Source organism: Diadema setosum, chromosome 2, assembly GCF_964275005.1.
Source record: "Diadema setosum chromosome 2, eeDiaSeto1, whole genome shotgun sequence".
In the NCBI taxonomy this organism is placed as follows: domain Eukaryota; kingdom Metazoa; phylum Echinodermata; class Echinoidea; order Diadematoida; family Diadematidae; genus Diadema; species Diadema setosum.
Genome location: NC_092686.1, coordinates 48,303,906 through 48,316,530, shown reverse-complemented (window position 1 = coordinate 48,316,530; position 12,625 = coordinate 48,303,906). Strand labels below are relative to the sequence as shown.

At 39.3% G+C, this 12,625-nt stretch overlaps 2 protein-coding genes across 2 annotated transcripts in view; one reads left to right on the top strand and one right to left on the bottom strand.

The window, feature by feature from the left end:
* Positions 1-1,197: 1,197 nt before the first annotated feature.
* Positions 1,198-8,953, bottom strand: LOC140245890 (cytochrome P450 2U1-like). The gene is made up of 7 exons (XM_072325371.1): positions 8,793-8,953; positions 7,770-7,966; positions 7,111-7,259; positions 6,123-6,264; positions 3,819-4,018; positions 2,664-3,126; positions 1,198-1,382 (listed from the first exon to the last, which is right to left on the bottom strand). The coding sequence occupies exons 1-7, from the start codon at positions 8,951-8,953 to the stop codon at positions 1,198-1,200; spliced, it is 1,497 nt and encodes a 498-aa protein (XP_072181472.1).
* LOC140246320 (ubiquitin-like modifier-activating enzyme ATG7) overlaps positions 7,182-12,625 on the top strand; it is a 30,319-nt gene continuing 24,875 nt past the window's right edge. The window contains exons 1-2 of the mRNA XM_072325794.1: positions 7,182-7,276; positions 7,790-7,959. The gene's annotated coding sequence lies outside the window, so the exon portion shown is untranslated. The remainder of the gene's footprint in view (positions 7,277-7,789; positions 7,960-12,625) is intronic.

Below are 12,625 nucleotides of genomic sequence, written 5' to 3'. Positions count from 1 at the left end.
AAAAGCACTTTACATAAACAAATTATGAAATAGTACATGTACATATAGTACTGTATATCAATGAAAATTACATTGCAAATTGCATGCAAGTATAATAATACATAAGAGCTTAAAGTTATTAGTATGTTCAATATATTTATGTGTATGAATTGAAATGCAGTGAACGAATAATGCAAATATAGTATGTACAAGTAAGTTTTAAGTTTTTGTTTGGAATTGTCAATAGGCATCAGACTTCTTAGTGGGTCTGGTAGAGAGTTGGTTCCAAAGTGGTGGTGCAGCATTATCACAAGCCCTTTCCCCATAAAACTTAACGGATGGAGCTAGGGTATACCACGAGTAAATTTCCGAACAAGGGGCCGGAGACATATCTAGAAGGATTATACGGAATAAAAAATGTCTGCTGAATGCTGGGCTGTTCCATGTACTGCTTTGAAAGGTGACGAGAAGAACCCAGTAACCCTACACTGACTGCGATACTTAACAGGAAGCCAGTGCATTTCTTGAAGGATTGGGGTTATGTTTACGCTTGTTAACAATAAAGAATAACGAGGCGGGAAGTAGAATTTTTAATTCTTTGAAGCATACAGAGACCTGCTCGTCCGGGAGGGCAATTAGAAAACTGTGACAACAGTCCAAAAGAGATGTGACAGGGTCATGGACCGCTTTTTCAGTTGTGGATTTGTTGAGGAAAAACGAATTTTCCCCATTTTCATTACGGCAAAGGATCCGCGGCGGAAAATTTTTTTTGTGCGACTATTCATGTTGAGGTGACTGTTCAAAAGTACAGTGAGGTCCACAACTGATGACAGGAAAAAAAAAAATCTTTAAGTATGGCAAAACGTGACAATATTGGCACAAGAAAGGTTGCTTTTTATCTGAAGGCCTTCATGAATTGAATGAATTGATTGAATGAATGATTATGTGTGTGTATTTGTGAGTACTCATCACAATTTGACCAAAAAGAGACATTCAGTATAGTGAACGGAAGAAATCTGTGATGACGAAATACCACGAAATACCAGCTGGCAAAATTTGTTTCCTAGGAAACAAATTTAAAGACGTCCACGTATAGGCCTACAGTCCCAAGGCAGACATTTTAATCAAGGTGAAAGGTTTTAGGAATATATGCAGTCTATGTGAGTGGTAGTGCATGTCTACGATGAAGAGAAGAAACGCTGGTAATCGATGATATCGCTACATGCGGTCGCACACCCAAACTTGGAAGACGGGGGTGTCATAGACAAATCCTAGATGACCCTCGAGTGATATCGGGGAGGATTCTTCCTTCACCCTCCTGAATGTGAATCGATGTAGGAGATTGGTAAAGAAAACGAACAGCTGCCTCCGAGCTATAGACTTGCCGATACAGATTCGTTTACCTGATCAACAAACAAACAAACAAAGAGGAAGGTGAATATTGACGGATCATGTTTATCAGAATCACATATAAGGATGCCTAAGCACTAGGCTCATTAGCAGGAAATTCACGATTCAATATTAAATCTGTCATTGAAACACTGAAAATGTTTCTCTCTCTCTCCTTCTTTTCATGTCGTGATCAAACAACATGCACCTTTCCCGAAACTTTTCCCATGCACTCTGTTCCTGACATTTAAACATACCGCATACGATTTCATAATATTGTGGGGAACTGATACGTGTATCCGGTAGCAGAGATGTGTTTTAGATGGAGTGGCAACTTTTTGTAATCCACGCAAACACAATCCGTGTTTGGGTTCTAAAGCATTACAAAGAGATTGCGAAATAAGTTCATAAGGATGGTTGATAAAAATAAACATTTACGATGGCGCTATCACTCAGATGTCACACCTGGGTGATTGCTGATTGGCGCCAAATCATCAGTTGCCAATTGGCCATCGTTTGAGAAAGGTAACAGCCCGTCGTCGAAAGTGTCACAGGTAAATACAACTTTTGGATGTGTTCAGAGAACTCTTTACCTATTACAAAGAGATGTCTAAAATTCCTCTACGCTTTGAATAAGAAATTCGCAGACGAAGAAAGAGTTTTAGATTTTATCAAATTACAAGCTGTACTTCAACGTAAATTTTGAATGAAATACTAGAATTTGTTTGGAACAGTTTAGGAAAGAATTCAAAGTTATACACATATATTTTTTGTTCTCCACGTATAATGCGCAAATCGGAATGAAATGAAAATCAGGTCGTGTAGGTCCTCTGAACTTAATACAGGCCGCTCCATGACGCACACATTTTCTTTCGTTTAAAGCACTGCGCTATAAAGCGCGTTTCAATCTCGCGTTTTTCTATTATTTGCTCTTAAAACCTGACTATTTACACTGCATTTTGATTTACTGCTTCAATTCAAAGCATACAGATGTTGCCAGCACATTGAAAGAGAAAGCGAACTACAGCAGGAGGATCTTTTCTGCTATGAAAGCACCCCATGACTGATGCGTATCTTCGTCAAAGCATCTGGACACCCATACTCAACGATGTCTAGTATGACTATCTAAAGAAAGCAATAGTTCCTTCTCCATCTGTAACACCTCCCTGCTGGTAATTTCTGACGTGGTGATTTTTCAACTGCGTTTTGATGATACGTTTCTGCTGGGGCACGTATAGGAATGCTGAAGATAGATGCAGTACAAGAGCGGTATAGCCAAAGAGAAAGGCACGCACCTGTACAGAATGGGATGAATTCTTCCGGTTTGATGCAGTCACCGCTGTTAATGATGAATCGCTCAGGCCTGAACTGGTCGGGGGAGTCCCAGACTCTGCCATCTCTCGCGACTCTCCACAGGTTGGACACGACGAGCGTTCCTGCACGAATGCCATAGCCACCCACCTTCGTATCTGTCCGACACGTGTGTGCTACACCAAAGGGCACTGCGGGTGCCATACGCTGGATCTCCTGTAAGGTTGCTTCTGTGAATGGAAGACTAGGGCGATCGGAGAGCGTTGGGAGTCTGTCTCGACCAACGACTCGATCGAGCTCGTCTTGTACTCGTGTCTGGACGTCTGGATGGGCCACCATGTAGAGGATGCTCCACTTGAGGGAGGCGGTCGTTGTCTCGGTGCCTGCACCAAACATATCGCCAATACAAACTTTGAGGTTGACCTCATCGAATGACGACGTACTGTCCTATTTGGGGAAGAATGGTTTAATAAAAATATCCTCTTACTTAATATTCAAAAAGGTGCGGATTTGCTTTGAAAAAGCCTCTTATGTAGAAAAATTCACATGCGTCAGTTGGCTAAAGGGCCACGCGACTCGTGCAACTCTATACAAACAGCCAAAAAAAAAAAAAAAAAAAAATGGCCTGCGCTCTCACCAAGAGGGCGACTCGACATCCAGGGTGACCTCCGAGACATCTCCAACCAAACAAGAAGAGGTCACCAATGGGTCTCTGCAATTTAGGTCTACACGACTTGGTCGCGACTAAAAGAAGATATTACCGCGGACACATCACGGCGACCATGCAGCTGGAGACTGGAAAAAGTAACGCAGCTCTCTGGAGACCAGGATAGTCTTCACGAGACGTCTCCGACACCAGCTGGAGACATGGAAAAGTCTCGCGGCTCTCCGGAGACCAGGCTAGCGTCAAGAGACGTCGCGGAAACATGGCGGAGATGTTTCCGCGACCAGCGAGACTCTAGTCTCCACTGAGTCGCCACCGAGTTCTCCAAGCGGAGACATCAACTTAAGGCAGCAACTGCCGTCAAAATAACTATTCCATACCAAACTAGAAATACGCAACGATAAATTTTTCTCATTGAATTTGAAATTTGATTCAGTAACTCTCTCTCTCACACACGAGAAAGAGCATATCATACCTGACTCGTTTTCTGAATCTCTGATAGGTAGAGATCAATGAAGTCTCGGGGATCCTTGGGTTCGGTCTGGTTCCGATGTTCATCGACGATCTTCTCAATGACGCCCGTGAAATTCTCCACGCCTTTCTTGATCTTGTTGGCTGGACTGAAAGGAACTTTCGCCAGGATCGGTATGAAGATGAAAATCCCACCCGACGCAGCTGTGGACAATGGCAGAGACCAGAAAATTGATTAAATGCTTTTAACCACAAATTGAGTTGTTCATTACACTGTGTCGTCCATATGCTTTTGTTTGTTTTTCGTTTAAATGAATAAATAGATACAATAATATTCAATCACCGGTTTGTTTGTTTCGTTGTTTGTTTTGCAAGGTTTAATAACAATAAATCGTAATAGCAACGACAAGAGGAAGCTAATGGTATCTTCTGTGCACATGGCAGTATCTTCAATATCAACGCTGATATTTAGGATAAGTCTGTCATCATGTTCACCCCGGCTTCAGCACCCATTCCTATACCGGGATAAAGTGGGTAGACACCTTGTCATAATCTGATACGTGCACGTGGCAAGAATCCAACAAAGGGCGAGCAAAACTTAAGATGTAACCACAGTGCTTCCAAAGTGGATTTCAAGAGTTCCGATCATCATTGACCTACCAAAGAAGCGGTACGAGATCGCTGTTTTCCTGAAAACCATAGGCACTTAACATTGCATGGATTCCTTAATTTCAGCTAAAATCTGGAATCTTTTCATAACATTCTGAAGTAAAAATACTTGAGTCCAACACTAGGCAAGCAAGGCCCACGGGCTATACGGTCCCCAAGCTCCACACTAGGTAAATATATATATAAGGTCCATGAGTCCGACACTATAGGCAAACAAAGACCACGTGTCCGACACTGGGCAAACAAGAAAAAAATTGTAATAAATAAATTTAAATAGCCAGAAATTACATCACGGGCTTTATGTACACAGTATCAGTCTCATGGGCCTTTCTGCCTATAGTGTCGGACTCATGGACCTTGTTTGCCTAGTGTTGGACTCATGGGCTTTTTTTGCCTATATAGTGTCGGACCCATGGGCCTTTTTTTTTTTTTTTTTTTCCTGTAGTGTCGAGCTCATGGGCTGTATGACCAATGGATCGTTTTTATCGTCTAGCTAGTGGCCGTAAAGACTCGTGGCATCGGACTCGTGGGACGACCCCGTGAAATGTTCCGTCCCACGTGCACGAAAAAGGTGAGACAAATCAACATATACCTGTTGAATAATTAAAGATCATTGTCATTACGTCCGAAAAAAAAAGAAAACCACCACCACTAGTTCGGACAATGCATGTCAGACGACATCCACATTACGTAACTAATGTTATTTCAATCTTCTTCATGCACTGTGTGTACCTATCAGTCAAACACAGTTGATATCGAAACTTGAAATCACGATGAGGCGAAAAGTTTCACTTTCCGTTTCCACTTACTCCGTTTCCTCTTCCTTTATTACAGCTTATCACTATCGCTTGAGATATACGCACTTCATATCTATTTCTTTCTAAATTCGGCTGGTATGCTGACCTTGTCCCCGGTTTTTGTTTTTGACTTTTTTTTTCTGCTATAGTCCTTCACGGGGCATATTATTGTATATGTATTGAAACCCAAGATGAAGATTCTCTATATTTTCATATGATATGCTTTGTGCTGGCATACTGGTTTCGAGAGATTACTAGTATTTCGTCTCACGAATATTGTCACAAAGTCCAAATATTATTTCGAAAGATAAATATAGTAATGTCAAACAAATGGACTAATTCATTGGAAATCACACCAATTTCTGAGCAGGTTGTGCTTGTAGGCGTCTTGATAATGGAATCGTTACTTCGTATAGCTATATATATAAGTGGCTGTGACAGGTTCAAGTCAATAGGCGTGAACAAAATGTACGCCAAAACCATATTAAAGACATTTTAATATGTTATAATATAATGGCCACCTAATCTAAATTTTGCTTGAATTAGACAGCTGCATCCTGAGTCAACAAGTCAATAGGCGTGAACAAAATGTACGCCAAAACCATATTAAAGACATTTTAATATGTTATAATATAATGGCCACCTAATCTAAATTTTACTTGAATTAGACAGCTGCATCCCGAGTCAAATTAAATTGAATTCGTGACAGCGCATTCAACTTGAATGTTCGAAATCTTACCTGCGCTTTATCTTTGGTTAATATATTCAATTTGACTCATTTTCAAAGAACGACAGAGTCTTTATAATATCCTATGAAGATAAATGACTTCTTCAGACTGTACCTAGCTTGAGGTTCTCATTGATGATGTCCTGGAGTTGATTGAAGGCAGGCTCTGTGTACTTGAAACTTCTCCCAAACAGCAGCACAGAAATCACGTTGGAAACGGCACAGTTAAAAAGCTTTTGTGGATTGAGAGGCTGATCCTTCAATACAATAGAAATTGAATTTGAATTATTGAAAGTCAGATCTTGATTTGGATTTCTTTTACAGAAAGCGCATGACTCATCATTTTCCAAGGTTTTTCATGAAATGATAGGTCAGTTTGTTTTTAAGTACCTAAGAATTAGTCAACAATAAGTGAACACGAACACATTTTTCACAATAATTATGAAAATGTAACATTTCTTAAACACAATTCAGTTCAGTCTCTTCTCTGTATGAATACCAGAAATCTACAGTATTTCAAAACCTTCTCGTAGGCACTTTAAGACAATTTAGCATCTTTTATGCTGATCCTACACTGGCACAGCGACTGAAATGATGCCGGCCCTTGAACTTTTGCAGAAGAGCACGAGAAATTCACCATTTTACCGCCCACTTTCTCCGTAAAAGCGACACACTGGTGAGAAACGATCGTTCTGCTACGACTTCTTTCAATTTACGTGTTCATAAATGTCAATGCTGTGAGTGGCGTGACGCGTTGCACATCCGGAAATTACCATGTTGTATCTCGGGCGGTGGTATAATAAGCTACGTGATTTCATAACAAATACGGCAAAGCGAAATAAATGATAAAGAATTGATAAAGATATCAAAGTAATAATGATAATGATGACAACACAATAGTAATGAAAATGATGATGATGATGATGATGATAATAATAATGATAATGATTATAATAATAATAATAATAATAACAATAATAATAATAATAATAATAATAATAATAATAATAATAATAGCAATATTAACAATAAAGATTTATTCCCTATTTTTTCTTTCCTTTCTTTCTGTATTCATATATCTGTTTATATTTGAGTATATTCACCAGAATTTTGGCGATCTCCTCAATAAGCGTGTGAGCCTCGGCGTGAATCATGGCGTCAATCGTTCGGGGACCAGTGTTTAGCTTCCTCAAGGCTCCATGGACAAACTGGCGATGATCCTTCCAAACTTTGCCCGAAGAACCAGCTACGCCTGTCAGGAGGGAAGATGTAAGGAAGATATGTGTATGTATATATACAGCTGTGAATAGTCGTGATCAGTAACCAGAACAGAACAAAACAATGACAAATGTACTGAGTTAATGTCATAATAATGGAAGTGATTTACAGTAACACAGAAGAAATGAATTTGAAGAAGTGTAGTATTTAGAGTTTCCATGGGATGATGCTGAAAATACAAATAATCCTTCCTTGGACTGTATCATACGTTTTCATTATTTCGTACCCCTTCTAATCTTAAGTCTCAGTATGAATAAAGTTGATAATGGCTTTTCTAGAAATGGGATTCTATATCTATATGAGTCGTTTGCTGTTTTGATATTGCCGGTTACTGCGTAAACAGTTGAAAGTGTGAAGAAGAGTATGGTACTGGAATGTACAAGGGTAGATGAATGAAGAAAAGTGGAGATATCGAGGACACTATCAGTTTAAAGGGGTTCCAAACTATATATTCGAGAAAACAATGATAACCTTTTTATCTCACCAATATTCCTCCTCTCGAAGAAATCCTCAATGGGGACGACGCGAGGTCGATCCAGAATGTTTGGATTCTGGAAGGCATCCTTTATCAACTCGTAGCTGTTGAGGATGATGACATCTGTGGTGAATATGCGCAGCCTGTAGATGTCGCCGTACTTGTCAGCGAACGCAGTCAGCAGGTTTAGGGGTGACAGGTTAGAGCTGCATCATCAAATACAAAAAACAACAACAACAACAACAACAACAACAACAACAACACAAAACCCACACAATTATACAAACAATATATAGATCTACACGATGACTCCAAAAGCCAGTGCCACTGTCAGAGTAGCCAGCTTTTTCACATTTGATTGCATAAAAAAAAAATCACCTTGTTTACACGATTGAGGAATACCAAATACCAAATTTAGGGTCGCAATGTCTTCTGATAGAATGTGTTTTTCCACTCTCTTGCACTCAGGATTGGTAGCGTTTTTTGTTTTTTGTTTGTTCACACTGTAGATCTGACCTTCGATTCACTTTCACATTATACATTAATCGTACATTACAAAATTGTTTGAAGGAGCATTGTTTTGAAATGTGAACATCCTAAAAATAAGCCATATCAAGCGAGTATGACTGTTATCTTGATAAGACAAGTATGCAACTATACGTTGTTGGTTTTTGTTCATGCCCTTTGCCATGTTTGCCTAATACTCATGCTTCTATGTTTAATCTATTTCTAATCTGAACTGTATGAGCAAGTGAGTATTATGGAATGTGAGTTTTGCATGCATAAACTTCAGCATGAGCTAAAACCAGGGAGGTGACCTCCCTGCTAAAACATATTTAACAGAGCATACAATGTATACTCTGCAAAGAAGAGCTGATGTATACTGATGTATACTTTCGATAAACTAGGTCAGTTATAATATTATCAGACACAAACACACAATCACAGATAATGCACTTAGGGCGTATACACGCTATATACAGTGAATATACCATGACTGTATGCTTTAATACAAATTTAGATTATAAATACCTAATCAAAGTCGGTATGTTGCCGAGCAGTGGCCAACTGGAGGGCCCAGGTGGTAAATTGGCTCGAGTCCATTTCCGGCTGGCCAGAATCCATATCGCCGAGAGAATGACCACTATGATGGTCAGCAAGAACCACGGACCCGACGAGAGTGTTGACTCCATGTGTATGTAGCCTCTTATGTCATGCAATTTACCTGGCATTCATACCGTAAATAGAAACACAAAGTTGTGAATTAGAGAACTGTTTAAGTTATAACAGCAGGAAAGCATAATCCATAGTTATTATGCACAAGGGAAAAAACACACAAAAAAGAACCATCTCAACAAAGAAAACTGGAAAGTGTGACGCGTGACATGGTCATTAATGACTTTGTAAAATGCTGTGTACGTAATTACCATGCACCGAACACTAAAGAGTCTTCAAAAATAACCTGTGGCGAGATCGTTTGACGGGCTCTGCGATGTGTGTCACTGTAGATTATATCACAGTCAACTGGTGAAGCTTGTCTCATGTGGCTTCGATTTGTAGAGGAGTGGGTTTTAGGGGTAGGTGTTTTTCATAAGAACGATGGAATTTTACATTGGTTCTTGGTTAATAATCTGAATAAACGCATGAACACACGGCTAGTGGAGGCCAAGCAGTCAATAGGAAGGTAATCAGTTGGAATGAATACTCCTTGGCCCCATGAATACACCTGTCACAAACTGATGTTATGACAATGCGACCATAGACAGTTCCAAGGTCACCAAATCAATGAACATTTTCAAACATCTTCACGCTCCGCCGACTTCAAGCAGCATAACACATGTGTATTCATTTCCCGTGAATTTGGGATGCAGAAAAATAAGCTGTAAGTCCATGGGTGGAACACGAGAGGCCCTATGCTTTATAGGATGGAAATATGAGGTAAAAGTGCTAGTTGAACTTCGTCATTGTCGTCAATAATGTTGTATAGTGGGCTGAAGCTTAGAATAAGATATCTGACAAAGTAATGGAGAAACAGAGAAAAGGGTATGGTGGAGTCTGCATTAAATAATGCAGACTCCACGTGATATTAAACAACATGCATCACAGTCATGACAATCTTACACGGATAACCTTTTTATGAACAGAGCGGGGGATGGAATACAGCCATGCGAACTGTTGGCATTACTATAGTTGGGCACATGCCTAATGAAAATAACAATGGCATATGGCATCAGGCGATTACAGAATAATCGGGTGTCTAGACACAACAACTTCTTAGTCTTACCTTCCAAGCCCACATGAATCCGAACGATTCACACACCTCGGCGCGCGGTTTTCGGAATTGGTGAAGTCTGAATAGTGTTCTCTGTGACATCGGCTACGTCACAAAGATGATCCCCCTTATTCTGCAAGGGACACCCAATACGATCTGCGGCATTAACGCTAAATCGGGATGTTCTTAAATAAGAAAGAAGAAGTGGTATCAATGACATCGCTATACTCTTTTGTAACACATCCAGAGTTTTTATGCAACGTGTCTTGATCTATGTCATTGAGCTGCATTTATCTGATAGCTATACACAAAGGATATAGGTTGCGGAAAACATACTATTTTTCAATACGAATGCCCCTTCCAGATTGGTTAAATTCAAAATGAATACAAAATAATTTGTTGTTGTTGCATGATAGTTGTGACACACTATTATACACACATATGCACATAAGGGGGGGGGGGGACCATCAATACTATCGAACATTGACATCCCCCACCCCACTTCGCCAGTCGCGCCCCCTGATGTATACAGAACTATATGCTTCAGTTCAATGGATTCAAGCCTCTATAAGCAGTCAACGAAGCAGTAATACCAGATAATACAAATTCACGGTATATATAAAAAAAAATTATGTCATAAGTTAGCATGATATTATATCATGGTCGTCATTTGTACATAATATTATCCTTGTATAGGCTCATTACGAGCTCATAATGAGTTCGCTATTGTATAACCGCGGGATCAAAAGGTTTTCGTCAGGCTAGAGTGTGCGGATATGTATAAGCAAGGAACTTGCGAGTTGATTTAAAGGTATTATTTACCATTTGCAGATTAAAAAAAAAAGACCCAGCTATAGTGCTTCAAAATAGTTCTAAAATGTGAGCTGGGGATAGAAACAATCAATATAAAAATGTTGATAAGTTGTATATACCTATCAATAAAACATAAAACAATCACCTGCCCGTCGGTCATTACTCATGTCCCTACCTCACACCTCCATTGTGACGTCACGTGCTCATCGATACCTTGGTATTCATGGCTTATTATACCTTGGACAAAGTGATTTCCTTCTGTAGGAAGAATAGATGAATAGCTGCAATATCAATGACACTATTAGTGATAGAAAGTAGAACGTGAAAACTTGAAAAGAGCGGTGTTAATAACAATGTCAATGCTGATGATGATGAAGATGATACTCTACCATGTATGAATAATCACCATTATTTTTTAATCGCCATTGTTATTACACCAATGAAATTGCTTCAATATTTGGATTATAAGTGCAATGATAAGCGATGTATATAGTGCTATAGTATAGTATATAATGTATATAGTACTAAGAGATCATTAAGAATATTAAAGGCTTAGAAGATAAGATGTTGCACTCTTTCTAAGCCTCTTTGTTTTTTCAATATGTATCGTTTGAATCTGAATAACTATGTTTCATGTGGCAGTACCGACAACTTTCTCTCCCGGGGCATTTTTTTCGGGAGTACCAATTGGTGGAGTGTCGCAATCAGCGGTTGGGCGCATTGGGTGGGTGCCGAGTGTGTGGGGACTGCGGATGATAAAAATCGTCCAGTATCTGGACTACTATAGTCATTGCAACATGGTTGTGTGTGCCCGAGCTATAGGCTGATAAAGCAACTAAACACTATGATAGACACCACACATCGAGATGCATTTAGTGAAACCAGGTGAATTAAATCACTCTTTCTTGAACCATCATAGTCATATGATTTTACAATCCATCAATGTCAATATACAGAAGTCACTGTCCCGGCCCTTTGAAGTTGGATAACCATCGGTACATATAGTTACTAGTCTTGAATAGGTCTGTATGAATACTGTACATTTTGGGGAAACTGCAGGTTTTCTGTCGTTCAGACTGTCTGTCAAACAATGTGTCGAATCATCGCAAAGTCACATTATTTTTGTTTATGGGGGTAGGGGATCAGAGTTGAAAGTCTGTTAATTCTCTGTACAACTTCGTTCAATCAGTAAGTGTTATAATAATCATGTGGCACGCCACTAAGTGTGAATTTTTTGTCCTTATATCGCAGTTTATGCAAGCATGATACCAGACCGGAATCATTACGTAACTATAAAAATCATTATCGTCAGAAAAGTGAGGAAACAGGGTGAGTTAGTCATGCGACAGTTTAGCCAGTAAATCTCAACCTATGAGCGTGAGTGTACGCGTATTCATCACTGTTATGTGACATGTTCGCAACATTCTATTTACAGTCGGACGTTTCAGAGGTAGAATATTATGACCAACTATAACCAGCCATTTTTCACCCCATTCTTCCATCGCGCAATTGTATCGCAAATATAATCTGAATACAGAACCAAATTCATTATATTATCGTTGATCAAAACATAACAAAAATCGTAAAGTTTGGAAAGTATAGTTTCCTTGGATCATTAAGTCTTTCGTCATATTAAATAACTGACAAGACATTGCCTACTAGTATACTAAAGTTCTAATCAGCTTAATTCATTATTGCATCCATCAACATAAAAGTATTCTTCAGTGATTTGATAGCATCATGTCCTGCTTTGCTCATTTGAATGACCCGTATGAGATAG